The 27,150-nt window shown below is 37.6% G+C and overlaps 1 protein-coding gene across 2 annotated transcripts in view; it reads left to right on the top strand.

Annotated features, from left to right (window-relative positions):
• The window catches only part of ZZZ3 (zinc finger ZZ-type containing 3), a 123,695-nt gene that overhangs the window by 29,587 nt on the left and 66,958 nt on the right, over positions 1 to 27,150 (top strand). The window contains exons 2-5 of one of the 2 annotated variants that reach the window (XM_025403439.1): positions 14,665 to 14,798; positions 14,875 to 14,937; positions 16,699 to 16,854; positions 22,857 to 24,412. In XM_025403439.1, the coding sequence (XP_025259224.1) occupies positions 22,908 to 24,412 (1,505 nt within the window). In that variant the 5' untranslated portion in view covers positions 14,665 to 14,798; positions 14,875 to 14,937; positions 16,699 to 16,854; positions 22,857 to 22,907. The remainder of the gene's footprint in view (positions 1 to 14,664; positions 14,799 to 14,874; positions 14,938 to 16,698; positions 16,855 to 22,856; positions 24,413 to 27,150) is intronic. The other variant, XM_025403448.1, reaches the window with a different exon arrangement.

Below are 27,150 nucleotides of genomic sequence, written 5' to 3'. Positions count from 1 at the left end.
GAGACTCATCTCAAAACAAACAAACCCATCAAATTTCTGCTATAGCTTAGAGAGCCCTTTATGGTCTGGCATCTGTCTACTTGAAAGCTCATTTTATGATACTTTTTCCCTTTGCCTGTTAGGTTTCAGCCTCATTGGCCTTGTTCCAGTTTTGCCCATTTGTATTTCAAGGCCTGTACAGCTACTATTCCCTTTCAGACTTTTTAAAATAACCTTACTGATTTATTCTCCATACTTAGTTTGAATAATATCCAAATAATAATGTTTAATGAATGTTTTCTAGGCACAAAGAAAATGAAAAATAAGATAGGCTTTGCTACAAAACAGTTTTCATGGATGAAACAGACAAGTGAATAGATTAGTGTAGTAAATAGTAATCTTCAAATTCCTAGTGGGGGAATAGTTTGAGGGAGGGTAAGCAAGCTTACTGTCTTATAGTCACTTTAGCCTTGCTTTTAACTAGAGTAGCTTTACTTTCTCTTTTTCCAGGACATAATTTATTTAAGGATTCTTACCTTTAAAAAGTTTAAAAAACACTTTTTAAAGGCAAGTGGTATGGTAAGAGCTATGAACAGGGTTCCCTGGGGACACAGGTTCTTGGAGTAGGTGGGTGCATCTGATTTGTGACTTAAAGAACAAGGTGAATGGTAGGTGAGCAAGGAAGGGCAAGATGTTTGGGGCAGAGGTAATCGTTTTTGGCTGTTCATCATATCTTTGGAACTTTTAAATAATACATACCTCTACATTTTGTGATAGTTCATCAAGCTATAGGTTTATTATTTTGCACTTCTCTTTATGTATACTGTCTTTCAGCAGAAAAGTTAAAAGTAATAAAAAATTTTAAAAAGACAAAAAATGGCCAGGCACAATGGCTCATGCCTGTAATCCCAGCCGTTGGGGAGGCCAAGGCAGATAGATCACCTGAGGTCAGGAGTTTGAGACCAGCCTGGTCAACATGGTAAAACCCCATCTCTACTAAAAATACAAAACTCAGCTGGGTGTGGTGGTGGGCACCTGTAGTCCCAGCTACTTGGGAGGCTGAGGCAGGAGAATTGCTTGAAGCCAGGAGGTGGAGGTTGCAGTCAGCCGAGATTGTGCAACTGCACTCCAGCCTGGGTGACAGAGCGAGACTTCGTTTCAATTCAAAAAAAGACAAAAAATAAAATAAATCACAGCTGGACTGAATTCCAGACCTGTGGAACGAGAAACTCCTATTTTCTTTTTCCTTAAATGTCATGGGTGATTCTGATACTTTGCTGTGATTGAAAACCTCTGTGATATGAGATTGAAATTTAGATCTGGTTAGCTGCTGGGGAAGATTTAGAGTAGAATAGAGATGGAAAGGCCAGGTACAATTTGTATCTCCATTAAGATGCTTAGATTTTAACTTTTATCTTTGAAAGTGTTTTGTTTCTTGGATTTATTTTGAAATAACTTTATTGAGGAATACCTGGCTGTAAATGTTTAAAGTATATAATTTGTTATAAGTTTTGATAAATGTATATACTGTGCAACCATCACTGCAATCAAGATTATTACCAAATTCATGTCCCCAAAGTTTTCTCATACTGTTTTCTAATTTCTCCCTACTGTTGCTCTCACCTCTCCCACATCCCCTGGTAATTACTGATCTGCATTCTGTCACCGTAGAGGGATGCTAGATTGGTGTCAAAACTTTTCTATATTTGTATAGATGATCTTATGTTTTTTTTTTTTTTCTTTTCGGTTTTGTTTTTTTAGTCTGTTAATATAGAGTGAATTGCATTGAACCATCCTTATGTACATGTAAGCCAGTCTTAACATTTTGGGGATAAACACCATTTGGTCATGGTGTATTATTTTAAAAATATTATTAGATTTGGTTTGTTAAAAAGTTATTTGGAGTTTTGCATCTGTGTTTATGAGGAATATAGGTTTGTAGTTCAATTTTCTTGTAATGTTTTTGTCTGATTTTGAAATTAGACTAATGCTGGCCTCATGGAATGAGTTGGGAAATCTTCCTCTTCAGTTTTCTAGAAGAGTTTGGGTAGAATTAGGATTATTTTTTCCTTAAATGTATATCAAGTGGCATAGTCAGAATTTACTAGTGAACTCATCTTGGCTTGGAATTTATTTGTTGCTAAGTTTTTACCTGTAACTTCACTTTCTTTTAGGATATTTAAGAAATAATTTCTTGAGTGAGTTTTGGGGAGTTTGCGGTTTTTCATGGAATTTGTCCATTTCATCTAAATAGTTGGGTTTATTGACATGAAGTTATTTGTAATGTCCTCTTATCTTTTTTTTTTTTTTGGAGACAGAGTTTTGCTCTTGTTGCCCATGCTGGAGTGCAGTGGCATGATCTCGGCTCACTGCAACCTCCGCCTCCCAGGTTCAAGCGATTCTCCTGCCTCAGCCTCCGGGTAGCTGGGATTACAGGCATGCGCCACCGTGCCTGGCTAATTTTGTATTTTTAGTAGAGATGGGGTTTCTCCATGTTGGTCAGGCTGGTCTCGAACTCGCAACCTCAAGTGATCCGCCCACCTTGGCCTCCCAAAATGTTGGGATTACAGGCATGAGCCATCGCCTCTGGCCTATTCTCTTATCTTTAAAAAAAAATGAGATATACGCTTAACCATAAAAATCACCCTTTTAGGTGTACAATTTGGTGATTTTTAGTACATTTACAAAATAGGGCAACCATCAACAGTACCTAATTGCAGAATACTTGCATCACCCTAAAAAGAAACCCCATACCTATAGCACTCACTTTCTACCATTTCCCCCCTCCCACAGTCTCTGCAATCACTTATCTCCTTTTTGTCTCTATGGATTTGTCTATTGTGGACTTCCTTCCTTCCTTCCTTCCTTCCTTCCTTCCTTCCTTCCTTCCTTCCTTCCTTCCTTCCTTCCTCCCTCCCTCCCTCCCTCCCTCCCTCCCTCCCTCCTTTCCTCCCTCCTTTCCTCCCTCCCTCCTTCCCTCCCTCTCTCCTCCCTCCCTCCTTCCCTCCCTCCTCCCTCCCTCCTTCCCTCCCTTCCTTCCTTCTTCCTTTCCTCCCTTCCTCCCTTTCTCCATTCCTTCCTCCCTCCTTCCCCTCTCCTACCCTCCCCTCCTTTTTTCCTTCTTTCAGAATCTTGCCCTTTTGCCCAGGCTGGAATGCAGTGGCACGATCATGGCTCACTGCAGCCTCAAACTCTCAGGTTCAAGCAGTCCTCTTGCCTCATCCTTCTGAGTAGCTGGGGCATGTGCAACTATGCCTGGCTAATTTTTTAATTTTTTTGTAGAAACGAGGTCTTACCACGTTGCCCAGACTGGTCTTGAACTCCTGCAGTTCAAGTGATCCTCCTGTCTAGGCCCCTCAGTGTGCTGGGATTACAGGTGTGAACCACTGCACCTGGCCTGTTCAGGATATTTTATATAAATGGGAGTCACACAATATGTAACATTTGTGAGTGACCTCCTCCAGTTAGCATGATGTTTTTAAGGTTCATCCATGTTCTAGTGTTTATCAATACCTCACTCCTTTATATGACTTAACAGTATTTCATTGTATTGATATGATATACCTTGTTTTGTTTATTACTCAGCAGTTGATGGACATTTAAGTTGTTTCCACTTTATAACTATTATGAATAATGCTGCTATGAACAATTTTGAGCAAGTTTTTGTGTGGACATATGTTTTCCTTTATTTTTGGGTGTATACCTAAGAATGGAATTCCAGGGTCATATGGTAATTCTATGTTTAACTTGTTGAGGAACTGCCAAACAATTTTCCAAAGCAGCTGCACCATTTTGCATTCCTACCAGCAATGTATAAGGGTGCACATAACTCTACATCTTTGCCAACATATATTTTTGTTGTCTTTTTTATTATATCCATACTAGTGGGTGTGAAGTATCTCACTGTGGTTTTGATTTGCATATCCCTGAGGGCTAATGATATTGAGCATTTTTTCATGTGCTTATTGGCTATTTGTGTATCTTATTTGCAGAAATATCTGTTTAAGTCTTTTGCCCATTTTTAGATTAGGTTTATCTTTTTATTAAGTTGTAAGGGTTTTTATAGATAGAGAGATGATCACAAATATTTTCTTCCATTCTGTGGGTTATCTTTTTATTCTCTTCAGTTCTTTGAAGCACAAAAGTTTTTAATTTAGATGATCCCTATTTATCTGTATTTTTCTTTGGTTGCTTGTGCTTTTTCAATTTTTATTTTTTAATTGTGGCAGAACATATGTAACATAAAAATTACCATTTTAACCTTTTTTTTTTTTGGAGATGGAGTTTTGCTCTCGTCGCCCAGGCTGGAGTGCAGTGGTGCGATCTGGGCTCACTGCAGTCTCTGCCTGCCAGGTTCAAGCGATTCTCCTGCCTCAGCCTCCATAGTAGCTGGGACTAGAGGTGTGTGCCACCATGCCCGGCTAATTTTTGTATTTTTAGTAGAGACGGGTTTCACCATGTTGGCCAAGATGTTCTTGATCTTCTGACCTTGTGATCTGCCCACCTCGGCCTCCCAAAGTGCTGGGATTATAGGTATGAGCCACTGTGCCTGGCCCCATTTTAACCATTTTTAACGTTTACAGGTTAGTGGCATTAAATACAGTCTCATATAATGTGTAACCATCACCATGGTCCATCTCCAGAATGTTTTTCATTTTGCATAACTGTAACTCTACTCATTAAGCAGTGACTTGACATTTCCCCCTCCCTCAGTCCCTGGCAACCACCATTCTGCTTTTTGTTTTTACTAATTTGACAATTTTAGGTAAACTCATATAGTAAGTGGAATCATACATTTGTCCTTGTTAGTTACGCTTTTAGCATCATATGTAAGAAATTATTGTTTAATCCAAGGTCACAAAGATTTGCACCTATTTGCACAAAGATTTGTCAGCTTTTTTTATTTTTAAAGACAGATTCTCTATCTCTGTCACCCAGGCTGGGGTGCGGTGGCATGTTCTTGGTTCAGTGCAACCTCCTGGGCTTAAGTGATCCTCCCACCTCTGCCTCCCAAGTAGCTGGGATCACAGGCACACACCACTTTGTCCAACTAATGTTGTTTATTTTTTGTAGAGATGGGGTCTCTGTGTTGCCCAGGCTGGTTTCGAACTCCTGGGCTCAAGCTATGCTCTTCTCTCAGCCTCCTAAACTGCTGGGTTTACAGGTGTGAGCCACCATGCTTGGCAAGAACATTATCATTTTAGTGCTACATTTAGTGCTAAATGTGGCGCTACATTTAGTTCATCCTGAGTTAATTTTTGTATATGATGTGAGGTAGGGGTTCAGTGTCATTCTTTTGTAGGTGGATATCCAGTTGTCCTAGCAGCATTTGTTGGAAAGATTAGTACGTCCTCATTGAATTGTTTTGGTACCCTTGTTGGGAAAATACCTATAGAACCATCTTTTAAAACATCTATAGAATCTATAGCAACATCTCTTCTTTCTTTCTTAATATTGATAATTTGTATTTTGTTCGTGATGAGTCTGTCTAGAGATTTGTCAATTTTATTGATTTTTCTTAAGGAATCAGCTATTGGTTCATTAATTTTTCTCTATTGCTTTTTTGTTTTCTATTTCATTGATTTCTGCTCATTATTATTTTTTCTTCTTTTTCTGTGGATTATAGTATCCTTTGTTTTCTAGTTTCTTAAGGTAGAAGCTGACATCATTTGAGACCTTCCTTTTTTTCTAACATATGTTTACTGCTTTAGATTTCTCTGTAAATGCTGCTTTTGCTGCTTCCCATATATTTTGATATGCTGCATTAATTCCCTTTGATTTCTTCTTTGACTTAATGGGTCATTTAGAAGCATGTTATTTATTTCCAGATATTTGAGGATTTTTGAGATGTATTTTTTTAATCACTGATTTCTGATTTAATTTCATTGTGGTCACAGTTTAAATGACTTGAATCTTTTTATGTTCATTTTTTGATATTCCTTCCAAGTAACTGCTTCCAAATAACTAAACTGCTTGAAACTATTTTTGGACTATTTACAGTTGAAATGGCTGTATGAAAGCGATTTTTGATAAAGTTTAAATCTATCGCCTTGCTATTGGCTTTTTATTTTTTCTTTATGCTCTTTGTTCCATTCTCTTATTCTGCTGTCCTTTGGATTGAGTCTTTAAAACATGTTATTTTGTTTCTTTTGTTAGCTGTTTAACTGTTACTTTTTCTCTGTTCATCTGCTTTTTAGTGGTGATTTAAAAATTTATAGTATACGTCTTAATTTATCATAGCGTACCTTGAAGTGCTGTTATATAACTTTACATGTAGTGTCAGAATCTTACATTGTATGTCCCCTTTCCCACATTTGTGCTATTACATTTACCCCCATTTATGTTATAAACTGTACAGTATATTGATATCTTTTTATCAGTTATTTATGTTTAAAAACTAAGGGGAAAAGTTTTTTGTTTTTTTTTTTTTGAGACGGAGTTTTGTTCTTGTTGCCCAGGCTGGAGTGCAATGGTACGATCTTGGCTCACTGCAACCTCTGCCTCCCGGGTTCAAGTGATTCTCCTGCCTCAGCCTCCCGAGTAGCTAGGATTACAGACATACGCCACCACGCCTGGCTAATTTTGTATTTTCAGTAGAGATGCGATTTCTCCATGTTGATCAGGCTGGTCTTGAACTCCTGACCTCAGGTGATCCGTCCACCTTGGCCTCCCAAAGTGTTGGGATTGCAGGCATGAGCCACTGCACTCGGCCAGGAAAAGTTTTTTATAGTTATCTTCATATTTACCATTTCTGGTGCTTTATATTCCTTTGGATACATCTAGACTTCCATCTAGCATCTTTTCCTTCTGCCTAAAGAACTTCTTTTAACATTTCCTATAATGCATGTGTGTCTATGATGGGTTCTTTCACTGTTTTAAGTTTGAAATAATTTTTATGTCGCCTTATTTTTTGAAGCACATTTTTTTGAGAGTAGAATTTTTGGTTGACAATTTTTTTCAGTACCTCAAAGATATACCTTACTGTCTTCTGGCATATATTTCCACCGAGAAGTCTGCTGTCATTCTTACTTTCCTCTCTGTGCCTGTAGTGTGTTGTTTTTCTCTGCCTTTAAGACATTCTTTGTATTACTGACTTTTAAGCAGTTTGGTTATGAGCTGGCTTACTGTAGTTTTATTCATGTTTCTTGTGCTTGGGTTTATTGAGTTTTTTTGTATTTTGTTTTTTTGAGATGGAGTCTCGCTCTGTCATCCAGTCTGGAGTGAAGTGGTACAGTTTCACCTTATTACAGCTTCTGCTTCCCATGTTCAAGTGATTCTTGTGCCTCAACCTCCCGAGTAGCTGGGACCACAGGCACACACCATCACTCCCCGCTGATTTTTGTATTTTTAGTAGATATGTGGTTTCACTATGTTGGTCAGGCTGGTCTCAAACTCCTGACCTCAAGTGATCCACCTTCCTTGGCCTCACAAAGTGCTGGGATTACAGCACTGAGCCACCATGCCCAACTTATTGAGCTTCTTTGATCTGTGAATTCGTCATTTCCATCCTATTTAGAAAGTTTGGGATCATTTCTTCCAATATTTTTTCTGTTTAAAAAGTCTTTTGGGACTTCAGTTACCCATGTTATAGGCGTTTTGATGATATTCTACATCTCATTCATGGTTTTGTTTCCACTCTTGTTTCTATCTGTTAGATTTCTATTGCTATGACATCAGATTGATTGACCTTTTCTTTCCAGTATCTAATCCCAGCATAATTTTTCATTCCAAACTTTGTATTTTTCTAAGTAGAAGAATCAATTTGTGTTAAAAAGACTCCTGTATCTCTCCTTAGCATGCTTAATATGTTCTACCACTTCGAGCATAAGAACTACAGTTACAACTGATTTAATATTCTTGTCTAGTGACTGTCATGTACAGTTCTTTTTCTGTCAATTGCTTTTTCTGATTTTAAGTGGTATTTTCCTGCTTCTTCATATGATTTTGTTTTTTGAGACAAGATTTCACTGTCACCTAGGCTGGAGTGCAGGGGCATGATCGTGGCTCATTGCAGCCTCAGCCTCCTGGGTTCAAGCAAAACTCCCACCTTGGCCTCTCAAGAACCTGGAACTACAGGCATGCACCACCACATCTGGCTAATTTTTGTAGAAATGGGGTCTTGTCATGTTCAGGCTGGTCTCAAACTCCTGGGCTCAAGCAGTCGCCCACTTTAGCCTCCCAAAGTGTTGAAATTACAAGCGTGAACCACCACACTTGGCCTGTTTGGTAATTTCTGATTGGATTCCAGGCATTCTCAATTTTACCTTGGTTGGTGCTGGATGTTTTTTTTTAATTCCCATAAATATTCTTGGGCTCTGTTCTGGGACACAGTGGAGTTCATTGGAAATGGCTTTATCCTTTTGAGGCTTGCTTTTCTCTTTGTTAGGTGAGACCAGAATAGTCTTTAGTTTAGAGCTCAGTTTGCACCACTACTGATGCAGTGTGGTACTGAGCATTGTACTTCATGTCCCACGAATTATGAGGTTTTCTACTGTGGCTAGTAGGCTAACCAGTTATTCCCAACTATGTGAGCCACGTGTGGTGGTATGCTCGAGCTGGCTCATGAGAGCCAATTGTTAAAATATCAGGAAATTTGTGAGCTAGCTCAATTCTTAAGGGAATTAAATTATATAAACTTATAATTAAATAACTTATGAACAAAGATAGTAAATGCTCAAAACTCATTACTTCATGTAACTATATTATTTTATATTGCTATTTTTATGCACTCATGGTAATTTATATCTAGTGGGTCCTGTTTTTTTTTTTTTTTTCCGCCTTCCTTAGACAGTCTCACTCTGTTGGCCAGGCTGGAGTTCAGTGGCGCAATCTCAGCTCACTGCAACCTCCCACCTCCCGGGTTTAAGCTAGTCTCATGCCTCAGCCTCCTGAGTAGCTGGCACCACAGGTGTGCACCAACATGCCCTGCTAATTTTTGTATTTTTAGTATAGATGGGTTTTCGCCATGTTGGCTAGGCTGGTCTTGAACTCCTGGCCTCAAGTGATCCACCTGCCTTGGCCTTCCAAAGTGCTGGGATTATAGATGTGAGCTGCTGCAGCCAGCCTTATTATGTTCTTATGGTAGAAACACTATGTAATGTATAATGTGTTGCCATGTATTTTTTTCAGATTCTCATTCACTGATATGTTTGTAGCTTGAAATTGGCTGTGGTGGAAGTTATATACCACAAACATTAGTAACCCTATAAACTAGGAACTACATACCACCTACCCTTCAGTTATTACATGTTTTCTGGCATACTCTTGCCTGTGGATGTCTTTCCCTGTTTTACTGATCAGTACTCAGCTCAAGATTTAAGGAGGTCCCCTGCAGATTATCTGAGATCTTGCCTCTCCTTTCTGCTCTCTCCTCTGTGGCACTATGTTCTGGGAGACTGTAGCTACCTTGGCCTTCCCTAAACTCCTCACTTCATTATCTTAACTCCAGAAAACCACTGAACTTGCTTGGGACACCTGCCTTTCTCTGCAGCTTAGAAGTTTTCCAGTAAGTAAACTGGAGAAATTCTCCAGTAAGTAAATTGTAGGCTTTGCCCCATTTATTTTTTCTCTTTCATTGATCACTGTCCTGTGTTGTCTGGTTTCTTTTGTCAGAAATAATTTTCATACATTTTTTTTGGTCCAGATTTTTAGTTGTTTCAGGTGGGAGCATAAGTTTCATGCCTGTTATTCTATCTTGGCAAGAAACATAAGTCTCTTGAAAGAGTTTTAGATAGGCGAATGACATATCATTCTGTAGATCATGCATTTTTAAAGGATAAGACTTAACGAAAGCAGAGCTGGGCGCGGTAACTCACGTCTGTAATCCCAGCACTTTGAGAGGCTGAGGTGGGAGGATCACTTGAGCCCAGGAGTGCAGGACTAGCCTGGGCAACATGGTGTGAAACCCTGTCTCTACAAAAAATACAAAAATCAGCTGGGTGTAGTAGCATGCACCAGTAGTCTCAGCTACTTAGGAGGCTGAGGCAGGAGGATCATTTGAGCCTGGAATGTTGAAGGCTGCAGTGAACAGTGATTGAGCCACTACATTCCAGCCTGGGCAACAGAGTGTGAGACCCTGTCTCAGAGAGGAAAAAAAAAAAAAAAGACTTAAAGTAGAGAGACTAATTAGAAGGCATTTGGGTTAGTTCAAATGACAGCCTAAGGTTGGTCATGGATGATGATAGTACAGAGGTAGGAACAATTTGAGAAATATTTAGGAGGAAGAATCTAGTTTAGGATTTCTAAAAGGGTATATCATAACTTATTTACATCTGAATCTCCTAAATGATTATAAATGAAGATTGTATGCTCCATTCCAAGTTTATGGAATCTGAATTTTTTTTGTTTTGTTTTGTCACCTAGGCTGGAGTGCAGTGGTGTGATCTCGGCTCACTGCAACCACTACCTCCCAGGTTCAAGCAGTTCTTCTCACTCAGCCTCCCGAGTAACTGGGATTACAGGCACATGCCGCCACACTTGGCTAATTTTGTATTTTTAGTAGAGACAGGGTTTCATCATGTTGGCCAGGCTGGTCTCGAACTCCTGACCTCAGGTAATTTACCCACCTCAGCCTCCCAAAGTATTGGATTACAGGCGTGAGCCACTGCGCCTGGCCTGAATCTGGATTTTTAAGGATGAGGTTTAGAAATTTGTATTTTATTTCATTTTCTTCTTATTTTTTATTTTTATTTTTAAGAGACAGGGTCTCTTTTCCCCAAATTGGAGTGCAGTGGCTGTTCATAGGTGCAGTCTCACTACTGATCAGCATGGAAGTTTAGACCTGCTGTGTTTCTGACCTGGGCCCGTTCTCACCTCCTTAGGTGACCTGGTCGTCCCCTGCTCCCCTGAGATCACGATATTGATGCTAAACTTAATGCAGACACCTGAATGACATAGTGCACTACAACTTAGAACTCCTGGACTCAAGCAATCCTCCTCCCTCAGCCTCTCAAGTAGCTGGGACTATAGGCATGTGTGACTGTGCCTAGCTAGAAATTTGTATTTTAAACATGTACCTAGATTTAATGCTTATGAACACTAAAGTTTTATTTCTTTTAATTAATTAATTAATTTTTTAGAGACAGGGCCTCACTTGGTTCACCAGGCTGGAGTGCATTGGTGTGATCATAGCTTACTGTAGCCTGCAGCCTCAAACTCCAGGCCTCTTGCTTCCTGAGTAGCTAGGACTACAACAGGTGCACACCACCATGCTCCACTAATGTATTGTGTGCATTTTTTTTTTTTTTTTTTTTTCCCTATAGAGACAGGGTCTTGCCATGTTACCCAAGCTGGTCTCAAACTCCTGGCCTCAAAGTGATCCTTCTGCCTCGGTCTCTTAGAGAGCTGAGATTACCAGCATGAGCCATCGTACCCAGCCCAAACACTATAGTGTTTTAGAAGAAACTGATGTAGTTTTTTTCAAAGTCTGATCATCACTGGGAGCCCATACGTTGGAATGACTTGAAGTGCTTAATTGACAATGAAAATTTATGCATTTCTGTTCAGGCCTTCTGAATCTTAATTTAAGAGGTGATTGGGTCCAGGTATTTCTTAGACACACTAAAATTTGGGAGTCAGTAACCTGAAGTACTTCACAGATGTGATCTCTTTCGAACTTCACAATAACTCTGAGAGGTAGTGGGCAGGTATTATGTCTTTCGTTGTATCGATAAAGCACAGATAGGCAAAGTGACTTGCTCGTGGTGAAATAATTATTGATGACAGAGAAGCACATTTCTGTCTCCTCCACCAAATCCTATACTCTTCCTACTATCTTTCTGCTGACTGTGAAATAGGCTTATCTTTGAAAATCTATAGAAGGTATCCAAGACACTGAACATGTGGTTTTGAGCAATTTAGGGAGCCAGAAAAAGGTACTCTTCTTTGATTATTGTACCAAATGAAAATTTGGTTCAGCTCTTTATAGCAAGTAACTGTGAAATCTTAATTATCTAGGAAAGGTGTTTCTGGGCTGGGCGTGGTGGCTCATGCCTGTAATCCCAGCACTTTGGGAGGCCAAGGTGGGTGGACCACCTGAGGTCAGGATTTGAGACCAGCCTGGCCAACGTGGCAAAACCCTATCTCTACTAAAAGTACAAAAATTAAATGGACGTGGTGGCAGGTGCCTGTAATCCCAGCTACTTGGGAGGCTGAGGCAGGAGAATCACTTGAATCCAGGAGGCAGAGGTTGCAGTGAGCCAAGATTGCACCATCGCACTCCAGCTTGGGCAACAAGAGGGAAACTCCGTCTCAAAAAAAAAAAAAAAAAAAAAAAAGAAGAAAAAAAGAAAGGTATTTGTGTCTTTGATCGTATTTTAATGCTTTTTACAACTGACATTGAATTGAATGTCTGTTTCTTATAAAATCATTTAAAATCATAGTATAGTGCCCATATGTGGTATTTTCACTTACAACAAGAATCAGGTAATAAATATGACTCTGTTGTATGACCTTCCTTTTAAATTTTTTCCAAGCTCTTATAAAACTAAAAAAAATTTTGCCTGAAAATTTAGGGATTGTGGTTAGCTTTGAACATCATTGTTTTATTTTAATAGTAAGTTGTGTGGCTTATATCCTGGTTATATCACTAGAGCTGTATCTTCTAGTGAGATTTACGTAGTCTTTTGGAGTGATTACATGTGTGCTGTGAATCTGAGATCATGTAATCTATTTAATACAGTAGTACCAGTGTTAAGACTGCAAGAAGTAGGAAAAGTAATTCTTTCAGTGAAGATTGGTTTTGGGTTTGCTTTTGGAACGCTTGAATAGTCAATGAATTTTATTAGTACATGAAAACAAGCAAAGCTCTGTTCCAAGGGAATAAATAAGATGGCTTTAGGAATAGGACTTAGATAGTTTGCTTTCCATTTTGTATGCTTTTTAAATGACAAAATGCTGTTTTTTAAACTTCTAGAAGTAAGTTACTGTAGTTAAATAATTCAAATGAAAAAAGTACTGTGTATTGTCATAATTCAAAGAAGTGTTTCTGCTGCAGAAAGCATATAACAGTTTTGCAGAATGCTTAAGTTTGAAATGTATGTTGAATGAAGTGAAGAACACAGTATAGGGGCTACAAGAGTTTTGGCTAGTTTAATTTCCTTGCTTTTGGTACAAGAGAGGTCATGACAATTTTTAAACTTAAAAATTAGTTAGATCTGTGTTTTTTTTTTTTTATTTTTTTCTTTGTCACCCAGGCTGGAATGCAGTGATGCAATCAGGTCTCACTGCAGCTCTAAGGATCCTCCCTAGCAGCTGGGATTACAGGTGCACACCACCACACGTGGCTACCTTTTTCTATTTTTTGTACAGATGAGGCCTCACTTTGTTGCCCAGGATGGTTTCAAACTCCCAGGCTCAAGTGATCCTTCTGCCTTGGCATCCCAAAGTGTTAATTTTTTTATGGTTTTACTTATATATTTTTAATGTTTGAAAACGAATAAGGAATTGTGTTTGAGGATAGATAATAGTTTTTTAATCGCTCTATTGTTAATGAAAGTTCTCACTGAGAATATCTGAATGGTTGACAACCCTAATAACTTTATCCAGAAAGCATGTGTAAGGTTAGCTGCATTTTCATTAAAAAAAATTTTTTTTTTTCCAGATACGGTTTACTCTGTTGCCTAGGTTGTAGTGCGGTGGCACGATCATGGCACACTGCAGCCTCAATCTCCTGGGCTCAGATGATCCTCCCACCTCAGCCTCCCAAGTAGTTGGGACTACAGACACACACAACCATGCCTGGCTAATTTTGTTCATTTTTTTTTGTAGAGAAGAGGGCTCACTATGTTGCCCATGCTGGTCTCGAATGCCTGAGCTCAAGGGATCCTCCTGCCTTGGCCTCCCAAAGTGCTGGGATTACAGGCATGAGCCACCATGCCTCGCCAGGTTATCTCTATTTTCCATGTAGATTTGTACTTTTTACTGTGTAGTGTAGTGGTACAGCATGATGAAACGTTTTAGAATGCCATTCATACACTGCTTTCTTTGATATGTATGAATGAACATTCTTTTGTAGCTCATTTTTTTCACCAATAAACTGGTTAAAATTATTTAAAATTCTGTACAGTGCTTTTGGTCATCATTATAAGTGTGTGTATCTATTTCTTAGAGTTGTAATCATCACCAAGTCTGTTTTAAGAAGCTTACCTTTAAGGAATGTTTGTGCAGCTACATCTCAGTTTATTTTAAATAACACTTATTTTCTGTTTACTTCCAAGATTACTTGAGAAAGGTATCAGATGTTTAAAGTGACATTTAAAGGACAGTCATTATCTTTTTTTACTTCATTTTTAAGCATTATAGATTTATTCCCTAAAATATAAAATACACAAAAAAGTACTTTTGTATTAATGGAGAGCAATTGTAGACTTAAGGAAAATGACATATATCTATCTTGGTAGTAAGAAAAGGAACCTGAGGAGCTCTTCAATTTGTAAGGATTTAAGTTTAGAATTAAATTTAGAAAACTTGTATGTGGGTGCTCTCTGAGAAGAACTTGGAAGTGTTAGCCAATCATCTTAGTTTGTTGAAGACGCATATTTCACAGCTAAATGTAAGGAATTATTTGTGAAGTTTAGTAGAAAATGAAGTGTGCTATATAAGTGTTTGGAAATATTACCACTTTTATTCACAAATTTGTAAACAGTAACACATCTATAGTGATTATATTATGGTTTCCCTTCACAGATATCAAGTTGTTCTAGTACGACCATATAAATAAATAATACCTGAAGTCTCAGTGTAACATGGACAATTAACAGTGATGACAGATAAATACAGACGCGTGGGGATCAAATACTAGGCGAAACGCTTTTTAAAAGGTAAGAAAATAATGTAATCTTAATTAAGGCCAAGTGGGGTTTAGTTAGAAGTAATTGATTGAAGTTTCTTTTTCAGTGTATCAGGCTTTTACAAAACACTGCAGGATCCTGTTTATCTTAATGCCAGTAGAGCTCAGCTGTAAGTATCAGCTCTGTGAAAATAACAGTTGCAGATGTTCTTGTCTGCTAAATATCGTAGTGGATAATGTTCCTATAGTGAACTCTATTCAAATACAGTAGTTATGTGGTTGATTAGAACTTGATAGACTGCTATTAGGGCACATTCCAGTATGCTCAGAGATATACTTTAAGTTGTAGATGATCTTTGCTTTTGATGATTGCTACTACCATCACACACTGTAGAACATAATGTTTTGCCATGTTTGTGAAAGGCTTCAGTGCTTGGTACAAAGGAGTTGTCACTTGGAGTCTGTTACAAGAAGAGTAGATTTTCAAGTCAAGGGTTACTTTTTGTAGGATCATGTTTTCACTGAGCTTCTCCCCATGTTAACTTAGAACACTTCTTAGTGTACTGTAGTATTAAATGGTTATTAGACAATTTTCCTACCTAGTGGTTTTTAAAGCATTTCCAGGGCATGTTTGGGAGAGATGGCATCTATAGATGTTAGATATTGTTAGCCCTATTCCCTTTCTAGCTGACTAGAGCAGTAACCTATTTTTACTAGGCAGTAAGTCTGCCTAGTCATTACAAGATTTTGTAATTATATCAGTCTTTAAGTTGTAATACTTCCCCCAAAATGTATCATTATAATATCTAGTTTTATGCTTATAATAAAGTGACAGTTTCTATCATAAACATCTACTGGTCTTTTTTTAGTCGTCTTCCTTGTTTTCAGATGGACACTCATAGTAACCCATTTAGCCAGATTGTACCTTTTTTTTTTTTTTTTGAGACTGAGTTTCGCTCTTGTTGCCCAGGCTGGAGTACAATGGGGTGGTCTTGGCTCACTGCAACCTCTGCCTCCCAGGTTCAAGCGATTCTCCTGCCTCAGCCTCCTGAGTAGCTAGGATTACAGGTGTATGCCACCATGCCTGGCTAAATTTTTTGTATTTTTAGTAGAGATGGGGTTTCACCATGTTGGCCAGGCTGGCCTCGAACTCCTGACCTTGTGATCCACCTGCCTCGACCTCCCAAAGTGCAGGGATTACAGGTGTGAGCCACTGCGCCCGGCCTGTACATTCTTTGAAAAGGATATCATAATAAATTATTATAAAGTAAGAATTGACCAGACCGTTCTAAGAAATGAAATGTAATTAGATCAATTAAATTATCTGGCGAATTGGGTACTAAAACCGGAAAATCCTTGTTGTTCTTGTTCTTGTAAAAAATACATATGCCAAAAATAATATAAATGTCCTTTTGTAATTGAATTTTATAGCACTTTAATAAGCATCCAGGTTATCCTATGGGTATAGAAGATTTGGTTATTTGTGTGATTCTTTCATGCATAACCTAAATGGTTATGTATACTTGATGTTGAGAATTTGGAAAGTCCTCTAGGACCAGAGTAAGAGATGATATTATAAATTCTGTTATGAGAAATGTTTTCAAGGGCAATCTTTAGATCACTGCCAAAAAATACTGCCTTAGAGCAGTGTCTAGAAAAGAGCAAGTCACATTTTGACTCAGTTCAAACTAATATTGAGTTGTAAGGATTTGGTATATTTCAGGATCTTTTTGGTTTGCTTTTGATGATTTCTAAAAATCCTGTTTCAGTTTCTTAGTATCCTCGAGGCTACGGAGTTACCAAGAAGCGTGAAAGATGTCACTGTGAACAGATTCTGTACCTTTATTTCTTCTTATTATAGAAGGAGTAAATCTATTAGCATACATTCATCATCTTCTTTAATCCTTTTTTTTCATTATTTTATTTTAAAGAAAGAAATTTAGGAGGTTCTAGTATTCTCCATGGCTGAAGCTGAGAGAGTCTGAAACCCTGATGCTTAAGCTCCATTCTAGATCATAGCTCCAACTCCTTCAGGATATAAGGAAAAGAGATTATATTTCCACAATGATAGATCTTTGGTTGTACAGGTAAGTTCTTTAGTTTTGCAGTAGTGAAGACAACTATAGTTTGACTTCCTTTTTTTTTTTTTTTGAGATGGGGAGATTTGTTATTTTTCCATACATTCTCTGTGTGGCAAATTGTAGTTTGGCTGGCTGTTTATAGGAGTATGGAGCTACAGGGAATGGATTAGGAATGAAATATTCCTCCCCCCACCCTTTTTTTTTCAACAGGGGTATAAATGAAGTGACTGATTATGTTGGAATTTTTGACTCAGGAGGCATTATGAAATTCCTTGACTTCCTTTTCCCGATTGTCTTTTGGAGTGTGTTTTCATTTACTTTTGTCTGTCTGACTGTCTGCTTGTGTGCCTGCTTACCTACCTACCTACCTACCTACCTACCAATCTACCGACCATCTGTCATATATCAGTTTCTATTAATGAGAAATAATTAAGAAGTCTTTTTATATAAGACAATACATAATAGAGTTCCCAAACTTCAAAGAGGTGACTAAGAACCTTAAGTTGAATTGCATGGGTGGGTTACCAGTTATGCTTCTACTTTTAACATTATAGATATGGTGGTAATTGCACTGCTGAGGTATTGTCTTAAAATAATTACATGACAAACATGGCCTCAACATTATTAAATAGTTTGTTTATATTCTAGACAACTAGAGAAAGAATCATATTGGTAACACTTTCCAGTTGCATTTGCTCTTTTTTCCTTTTACTTTGGTTTGTCTACATGAATATATACTGGTATCATGACCAGTTTACTAAAAATTGTTCACTTAATAAAACTAAATATTATGATAATAAATATTAGCTAGAACATTGGTGTGATGGAAGATTGCCAACTCCTCAATTCCCAAAATAAACTTTACCATTTTGGTGATTATAGTAGGAAAAAAAGCTTATAGGCAAGGTCTTTGAAATATCTTTTTGAAATTTCTTTCTCTTAAGTAAATAGCTAGAGAAGTGTGTCATTAGGTGGGCCTTTTTTGTTTAATAATTATTATTCCTTTTAGTTCTTATTGATACAGTTCTACAGATATGATCACAGGAGCTGGAAATTTATGACCTGAAACATAGCTGATAATGCTTCAAAGAGTGTTTTTCAGAATCCTATAGTTATATTTGGGTAACAATAGATTCAAATTTATGGGAGGGCAATTCAGCAGCAAATATGTGGGTAGGATATGTGAAATCATAGGTAGGATTCAGGGCTTAATATGAATGGACAAGTTGAAATTTGGTTGACTGGTCCTTCTAAGATATGACCTCCAATAGGATGATAATTCATGAAGGTGGGGAAGAGAGGAAGGGAGTCTGGTTAATTCTAGTTACTGACCACACTCTCTTTCCTCTGTATTCTAGAAAGTGCCACTATTCATTATTTGGTAGATAACATATAGGAAAAACTCCAGTGTAGTTGTTAGATTGGGTTTTGCCCGTATGAATATGTTAATTAATGGCTTCCCTTATTTCTAAAACTAGAGTGATTGCGTTTCTAACTTCAGATGGATGCTATCTAAGGTTTTCACCATATACCTCTTATTTTGTTAGCCTACAGGGGTATTTTCTGAGATAATTTGTAAATAAGTTCATTTTTATTCCTTAATATTTAGCAGAAATATAATTTTGTACTCTAAGCTTCATTGTATTCTTAAGAAACTTTTTGTGATGCAGCTAAAATGAGGAAAACAACTGCTTTAGTCTATAATATTTTGCTAAGCATGACGAAACAATGTTGAGACTTGGTTGAGATAATGCAGACTTTTTAGTTTTTATTTTCTAAGAGATAGGCTCTTACCATTGTCCAGGCAGTTCTCAAACTCCTGGGCTCAGGTCATCCTCTTGACTCAGCCTCCTGAGTATCTATTGACTGTAGGTGCCCCCGCTTCCCTGCCCCTGCACCTGGCTAATGTAGACATTTTTGGTCCCCTTTTATTAACTGAATTTTGCATTCAGTTTATTAGATGATCATAGAAAGTATGTGCCTTTTATATATGCCTATCCAAAATAGAAAAGATAAGAAGAAAAAGATTAGAACAGAAAAAATTCATCAGAGGGAAGATTAGCAAAATTTTGTTTAACTCTGATCTTAATAATTTTAACCAGTTTATTACCTCAAGTGCATATCACATGTTAATTTCAGGCAAGATATTTTTATAGTCTTCCATTTGGTGCTTCCTTAGTCTTACGTATTTTTTTTTATTATTAGGATCCAGTAAGAAATTAAAGGATATATTATAAATAGGTCTAATTTAGTTTGAAACTTGATGACTCTTATCTTAGTAGAATTCTGTCTGACTTCAGTAGCCTAAGGCAGTGTTTCTCAAACCCTAATACATATATGAGTCACCTAGGAACCTAATTCACTGGTAGGTCTGGGGCAGGGCCTCATATTCTGCATTTCTAACAAGCTTCCAGGAGATGCCCACGATTGAGTTGCAAGAGTCTGAGGTACCACAAGGATCCTTGTTATAAAACAAGTTCTCTTTCAATACAGCCCAATAGCACAGAATTTGAGAATCCTAAAACTAGGGCTTTGTTCTAGTTATTGAGTGAAATGAAAGCATTTTTAGGGTGTAGAAGAAATGAAAAGAGACTTAATCTTTTATATTAATCAGTGTTTTCATATTTTATTTAACTTTCATATTAATCAGTGTTTTCATATTTTAATCAGTGGAATGGTGAAGAAGTAAGATAGGCCTCACTATATGTGATTTTTTTTTTTTTTTCATTCGAGACAGGGCCTTGCTCCCATCACCCAGGCTGAAGGGCAGTCACATCACTGCACCCTTGACTTCCCAGGCTCAGGTGATCCTCCCACTCAGCCTCCCTAGTACCTGGGACTACAGGCATGCACCATTACACCTGGATAAATTTTTTGTATTTTTAGTAGAGATAGGGTTTCACCATGTTGCCCAGTTTGGTCTCGAATTCCTGGGCTCAAGTGATCCACTTACCTTGGTTTCCCAAAGTGCTGGGATTACAGGCTTGAGCCACCATGACCAGCTTATAGGTGATATTTTTTAGCAAAAAATATATGTATAAAAAACAGGTTCTTAGTACTACTAATAATAGGTTCATTTCATCCAAAATAGTCTCTCTTTGAGAAGTTTGTACTGCAAGGCAGATTTTGCTCCTATTCAGATTGGTGTGGAAAGAAGAGGTTAAGGAAGTCTTATTATTGATTATTGGAATAATTTAAGAGGTTTATAGGCCCTTAATTGGGATTGCATTTTGAAAAGTAAAGATTAACAGATTCTTTTGTGTGTTTATAAAGTATTTCTATTGCCAGTATTATTTTTCAACCATAAATTATGAGTATAATTAAATTTGCATTAAAGATAATATGGATTAGATTTCATAGGCATTTTTTTTGTGTGTTTACATACATATTTAATATTTAAAAATAAGTAATCTTAACATTTTAGAGTGCCAGATTTGGATACATGAAACAAATAAGTTGCTTTTCATATATTTCAATTTATGTTCTTTTCTTTTTATTTTTTTTGAGACAGAGTCTCGCTCTGTTGCCCAGCCTGGAGTGCAGTGGTGTGATCTCGGCTCACTGCAACCTTTGCCTCCTGGGTTCAAGTGATTCTCCTGCCTCAGCCTCCCGAGTAGCTGGGATTACAGGCATGTACCACCATGCCCCGCTAGTTTTTTGTATTTTTAGTAGAGATGGGGTTTCACCATGTTGGCCAGCCTGGTCACGAACTCCTGACCTCAAGTGATCCATCTGCCTCAACTTCCCAAAGTGCTGGGATTACGGGCATGAGCCACTGTCCCTGGCCAGTTTGTGTTCTTCTAAAACATCATTTGAAGTTTAACTTAAATGTTTTATAACTAAAAGTGGAAAATTATGGGACACTCAGTGTTTGTTACCCATGAAAAAAACAGAAAGATTGTAATCTTAATGATAATATATTAGCAAATGAGAATTAAATGTCAGCAGTTCTTTTAAGGAATCCCCAAAACAATAAAGGTTTACTACTTTAAGAAATGTGTTTCTAAGTTCTGATTGGTGTCTCGTACTTATTGTTCACTTGATTGCTATGAAATTCTCTAGAACAAATAACCATGCTTTAATTCCAGGGCTAGTTTTGTGATTCTTACAAGATTTTAAAAAATTGTTAATTAAAAATTTAAAAGTATGCCATACTCTGAGACAACGCTAAACTCAGCCAACTTAAATATTTACAGGGTACTTTCTCACTTGTCAGCAGGCAGGAACAGGGAGATTATTTCCTTTAGTGTTTCTTTTTTATATGTGGTAGCATGTTGCTGTGTCTTCTGTAATTCTTCCAGCCTTTCCACTATTAGATACTTCTTGTTGAAGCAAAGGAGAGATTGTGTTTGATTTTTAGGGAAAGGAGTCAGAATGGCATTTTTAGGTTTACATGGGAAGGGAGACTGTTGATGACCAAAGGCAGGAGGAAGGGACTGTGAAACTTTGCACTATTGCTACCACTGGCCTCTTTCTCTAACTAATCATCCTGCATCTCACTCAAAGTTAGGCGGTAAAATGACAGGGTACTTTGTGAAAACTAAACAGAAGAGGAGCAGGGGGAATAGAGACTTCAAATGTTAACAGCTCCTTTATTTTGCTTGATGGGAGAGCCTCTGGAAAATATCACCAACTCACTAGTTTACCCAAATGGATCAATCCAGGCATTTTCTATATCCCTTACATTTCTGTCATGTAAACCTCAAGCATCACACCAGAATACCTTTTCATCTCCCAAACCACACATTAAAACTGGCACTGGCATATGCTATACACAGGAGTGCGAAGAAGGAAAGGGTGGGATTATATGAGTAGTCTTGATTTCTTAAATGTAAGTATTTGCTTCAGAGGCTTCTTTCCCATTTTTCCGATCTTTGGAACAGTACCTTTCACCTACTAATTTATGGCTTTATTTCTAGAGACTAGGAAGGCTTGGGTTTGCTTTGTTTTGTTCTTAGCCAGTGCAAGCTAGCATTTTGATTTTTATCTATTTAGTTATGAAAAATACTGCAAGCAAAATTTTTTGGATGCCAGATTATTAGTTATTAAGGGATTTGATCTGAAACTCATTTTGGCAAAAGTAAATTAAAAAGAGGAGAGCCTGCCTTTCTATATACCAGGGACATTTTGAAAGAACACGAGAAATGATTGGAATAGTTTTTGAAAGATAGCTGCTATATAGGTTCAATATTATTATTTTATTTATTTATTTATTTATTTATTTATTTTATTTGTTTTTGAGATGGAGTCTCGCTCTGTCGCCGAGGCTGGAGTGCAGTGGCATGATCTCAGCTCACTGCAACCTCTGCCTCCTGGGTTCAAGTAATTTTCCTGCCTAAGCCTCCTGAGTAGCTGGGATTACAGGTGTGTGCCACCACACCTGGCTAATTTTTGTATTTTTAGTAGACACAGGGTTTCACCATGTTGGTCAGGCTGGTCTTGAACTCCTGACCTTGTGATCCTCCTGCCTCAGCCTCCCAAACTGCTGGGAATACAGGCGTGAGCCACCATGCCCAGCCGAAGATTATTATTTTAATGACCAAAATGAAATCACATCTTTAGGATAGATATTTTCTGGGTATTTTATGCCTATCTGAGAGGCAAATACACAGTGAGGCAGGTATGGTCTCTAGAGTCCTGCCCTTCCACTTACTAGAATTGTGATCTTGGATAGATTACTCAGTGTGCCTTAATCTTACTCGTGAAGTAGGGATGATAGTAGTACCTATCTGAGTTGTTATGAGACTTAAGTGAGTTAATATATGTAAGCTATATAGAAAGACTCATGGAACATATTAAGTGCTGTATACTTGTTAGCTATAATTTATATCATTATTGGAAATGTTAAAGAATTTTTGTCACATAATTTAATATTGGCAGTTATATAGACCATTATATAGACCATAACGTCCGAGTATACTTGGATTAAAAAAGTTATAGCTTTATACTTTCGTTCTAGGTATATTAACTGTTACCTTTTTCTCATTATTTTGTTTACATTTTTGAAGGTTTCCCAATGAGTGGATCATGATGACCGTATTGTAGGGACTTGCCATAGTATGGCTGCTTCCCGATCTACTCGTGTTACAAGATCAACAGTGGGGTTAAACGGCTTGGATGAATCTTTTTGTGGTAGAACTTTAAGGAATCGTAGCATTGCGCATCCTGAAGAAATCTCTTCTAATTCTCAAGTACGATCAAGATCACCAAAGAAGAGACCAGAGCCTGTGCCAATTCAGAAAGGAAATAATAATGGGAGAACCACTGATTTAAAACAGCAGAGTACCCGAGAATCATGGGTAAGCCCTAGGAAAAGAGGACTTTCTTCTTCAGAAAAGGATAACATAGAAAGGCAGGCTATAGAAAATTGTGAGAGAAGGCAAACAGAACCTGTTTCACCAGTTTTAAAAAGAATTAAGCGTTGTGTTAGATCTGAAGCACCAAACAGTTCAGAAGAAGATTCACCTATAAAATCAGACAAGGAGTCAGTAGAACAGAGGAGTACAGTAGTGGACAATGATGCAGATTTTCAAGGGACTAAACGAGCTTGTCGATGTCTTATACTGGATGATTGTGAGAAAAGGGAAATTAAAAAGGTGAATGTCAGTGAGGAAGGGCCACTTAATTCTGCAGTAGTTGAAGAAATCACAGGCTATTTGGCTGTCAATGGTGTCGATGACAGTGATTCAGCTGTTATAAACTGTGATGACTGTCAGCCTGATGGGAACACTAAACAAAATAGCCTTGGTTCCTATGTGTTACAGGAAAAATCAGTAGCTGAAAATGGGGATTCGGATACCCAAACTTCAATGTTCCTTGATAGTAGGAAGGAGGACAGTTATATAGACCATAACGTGCCTTGCACAAATTCACAAGTGCAGGTCAAGTTGGAGGACCACAAAATAGTAACTGCCTGCCTGCCTGTGGAACATGTTAATCAGCTGACTACTGAGCCAGCTGCAGGGCCCTTTTCTGAAACTCAGTCATCTTTAAGGGATTCTGAGGAGGAAGTAGATGTGGTGGGAGATAGCAGTGCCTCAAAAGAGCAGTGTAAAGAAAACACCAGTAACAACCTGGACACAAGTCTTGAGAGTATGCCAGCCTCTGGAGAACCTGAACCATCTTCTGTTCTAGACTGTGTTTCAGCTCAAATGATGTCTTTATCAGAACCTCAAGAACATCGTTATACTCTGAGAACCTCACCACGAAGGGCAGCCCCTACCAGAGGTAGTCCTACTAAAAACAGTTCTCCTTACAGAGAAAATGGACAATTTGAGGAGAATAATCTTAGTCCTAATGAAACAAATGCAACTGTTAGTGATAATGTAAGTCAGTCTCCCACAAATCCTGGTGAAATTTCTCAAAATGAAAAAGGGATATGTTGTGACTCTCAAAATTGTGGAAGTGAAGGACTAAGTAAACTGCCCTCAGAGGCAAGACTCAATATTGGACATTTGCCATCTGCCAAAGAGAGTGCCAGTCAGCACATTACAGAAGAGGAAGATGATGATCCTGATGTTTATTACTTTGAATCAGATCATGTGGCACTGAAACACAACAAAGAGTATGTGTAAATATGGTAACCATGAATTCTGCTTTGTTTATTATTCCCCAAGTTTTTCAGTATCTATTCATAAATGTCTATTCATAGTGTTTTTATTACAGCTAAAATTAATGTTTTCACTAAAATTTTAGGTTTAACATGATTTTCTCAACTCTTAGAAAAACTCCAAAAAAAGACTTTTAAACTCAACTCTACACATGTGTTCTATGACAGCATGGTCTTTCCAGTTCTGGTATTTCTTGTCTCAATTAGAAAAGACATGGTTGGTAGTGTTTTTGTTGTTTTAATATGTTTTATATCATTTTTAGTTAATTTATAAAATGGAAACACATCGAGTTACCACAGTATGCTTTGATTTATAATTCTAGGTAGCATAGAACAATTAATGAGTGCTTAGATATCATCCAGATATGTGAAGTCTAGCAGGCTTGATATCTACTTATATCTTACTTACATTTAATTCCCAATTAAAATTTTTTATTAAAAAATGTGCTTTATGCATCATCTTTGACTTTTGTGACTTAGAGAAGTGGATATTACTGTTAACACTATGACAGTATATTGTAATTAACATATTAGCAAGAGTTAGTCTACTGGATAGTTTACATAAAACATTTGACGTAGCTTTTCCTGATACTAAATATAAAGGAAGACTGTATCTTAAAATATTACCAGCTCTCAACCTTGCTAAGTCACTGTTTTAAATAAAGAATTCTGTATCCAAAATTTTCACAATATTACTTGCTTAGATTTTCTATATTCGGGGCCGTAACACAAAAGATTTGGAGCTTACTATGTCTAGATAATCCTGAAAGGAACTATAGCACACAGTGCTCTTAAATATCATGATTAGCAACAGTAAAAGACAGACTTATGTAATAAGTTAATTACCTTTACTCCTACAGGGTAGGCTTTTGAATTAATACCACAATCAGATTATATAGACTGTACATAAATACTTTGATTTGAGGAACATTTCTAATAGTTTTATTGTGACAATTGCCAGACCCTGGTATGTGTCAGATCAAAGTATCAAATCCTGGTTGTGGGGACATAATATTATTTTTGCCATGCATTGTAAATAGTTTAGATTTGTATATGGTAACACAGTGATCTTTCAGCGTAGGCCTCTCTTCTGAAAAGTTTTCTTCTGCTCTTTTGAAATACTATTTTAATATTGTATTTGATACTTCATGTCATCTGAGCATTTTACAATTTTGTGAAAATGTTAGAGTCTCGAGTATTTGGAATATTTGAAGTCTAATTTTAGATAGCAGAACAACTCATAAATGAAGTGTTTTTTTGTATTAGAAATAAGTTGAGTTCTGCTGTTCATATATACTAACAGTTTTTTTTGTTTTTTTTTTTGTTTTTTTTTTTGAGACAGCATCTCGCTCCATCGCTCAGGCTGGAGTACAGAGGTGCAATCATGGTTCACTGCAACCTTGGCTTCCCTGGGCTCAAGCAATCCTCCCTTCTCAGCCTCCCAAGTAGCTGGGACTACAGGCGCATGCCACCACGCCTGGCTAATTTTTTTTGTATTTTGTAGAGGCAGGGTTTCGCCATGGTGCCCAGGCGGGTCTTAATCTCCTGGGCTCGATTGATTCTCGCACCTCAGCCTCCCAAAGTATTGGGTGTAGGCATGAGCCACTGCACCTGGCCTAGTATCAGTTTTTAAAGGTAGACCTGTTTATCTGCAGTGCAGGGAAGGAGAGCATATGTCTTAGGAAAATACCAAAAACTAAAGAAATGTGAATTTTTATAAAATGATATATGTTCTGTTCTTTGCTTTTTATTGTTTTAATCTTGACTGGTTATTGATTGTGGAAATTTTTTTTCTAGTAATTCACTACAGTATTACTTTTTGTAAGAGATTGCCTGATAATAATTCTGAAGGATGATGTTCACATAAAACAGTTATCTAAAGATACAGTCATAACATTGATATTCCACATTCATAACCCTTTGAGGATGAGAACAATACAGCTTAATGGGTGCTTTTATACATTTAATATAGTGTGCTTTTATATGTTTATTTTTCATGCATTCCTTAAGATATAGAGAGTCCTTTGGAATTTGGATGCTAGTTGCTTTGTTAGGACAGTGTTTTCAAATTAATGCTTCATTGGGTGACATTGGGGAAAACAAATTACTGATTCTTGCTTTTTTGCCTTGCTCCAGATCATTTGAAGGATAGCACTTTTTTTTTTTTTTTTTTAAATCAACCGGGCTGGAGTGCAGTGGCACAGTCATGGCTCACCACAGCTTTGACCTCTCAGGCTTAGGTTGTCCTTCCACCTCAGCCTCCTGAGTTGCTGGGGCTTACAGGTGCACGCCATCACACCTGTCTAATTTTTTGTAATTTTAGTTGAGACGGGTTCGCCATGTTGTCCAGGCTGATCTTGAACTCCTGGGCTCAAGTGATCTGCCCGCCTTGGCCTCCCAAAGTGCTGGGATTACAGGCACGAGCCACTGCACCAGGCCAGGATAGCACTTTTGAAACTTTATCTTTTTTGTTTTTTTCAAAGGAAGCAAATCAGAAGTGAGATGGAGTATCATGATTAGCATCTCAGAGCTAATTTAAGGAAAATTGGGGGAGGGTGTTTGATCATGTCAGATCTAATCTCTTTCAGTAAAGTCTCTCTTTCCTCCCCTATACTTTCATTCCTGTGCTTTTTGTCTAGAGCCAAGAGATGGTTGGATATAATATTGGCTCTTTTTAATCCAAGTTGCCATTG

Source organism: Theropithecus gelada, chromosome 1 (assembly GCF_003255815.1).
Source record: "Theropithecus gelada isolate Dixy chromosome 1, Tgel_1.0, whole genome shotgun sequence".
Classification (NCBI taxonomy): domain Eukaryota; kingdom Metazoa; phylum Chordata; class Mammalia; order Primates; family Cercopithecidae; genus Theropithecus; species Theropithecus gelada.
This window is presented reverse-complemented; position numbering and strand designations above follow the sequence as displayed.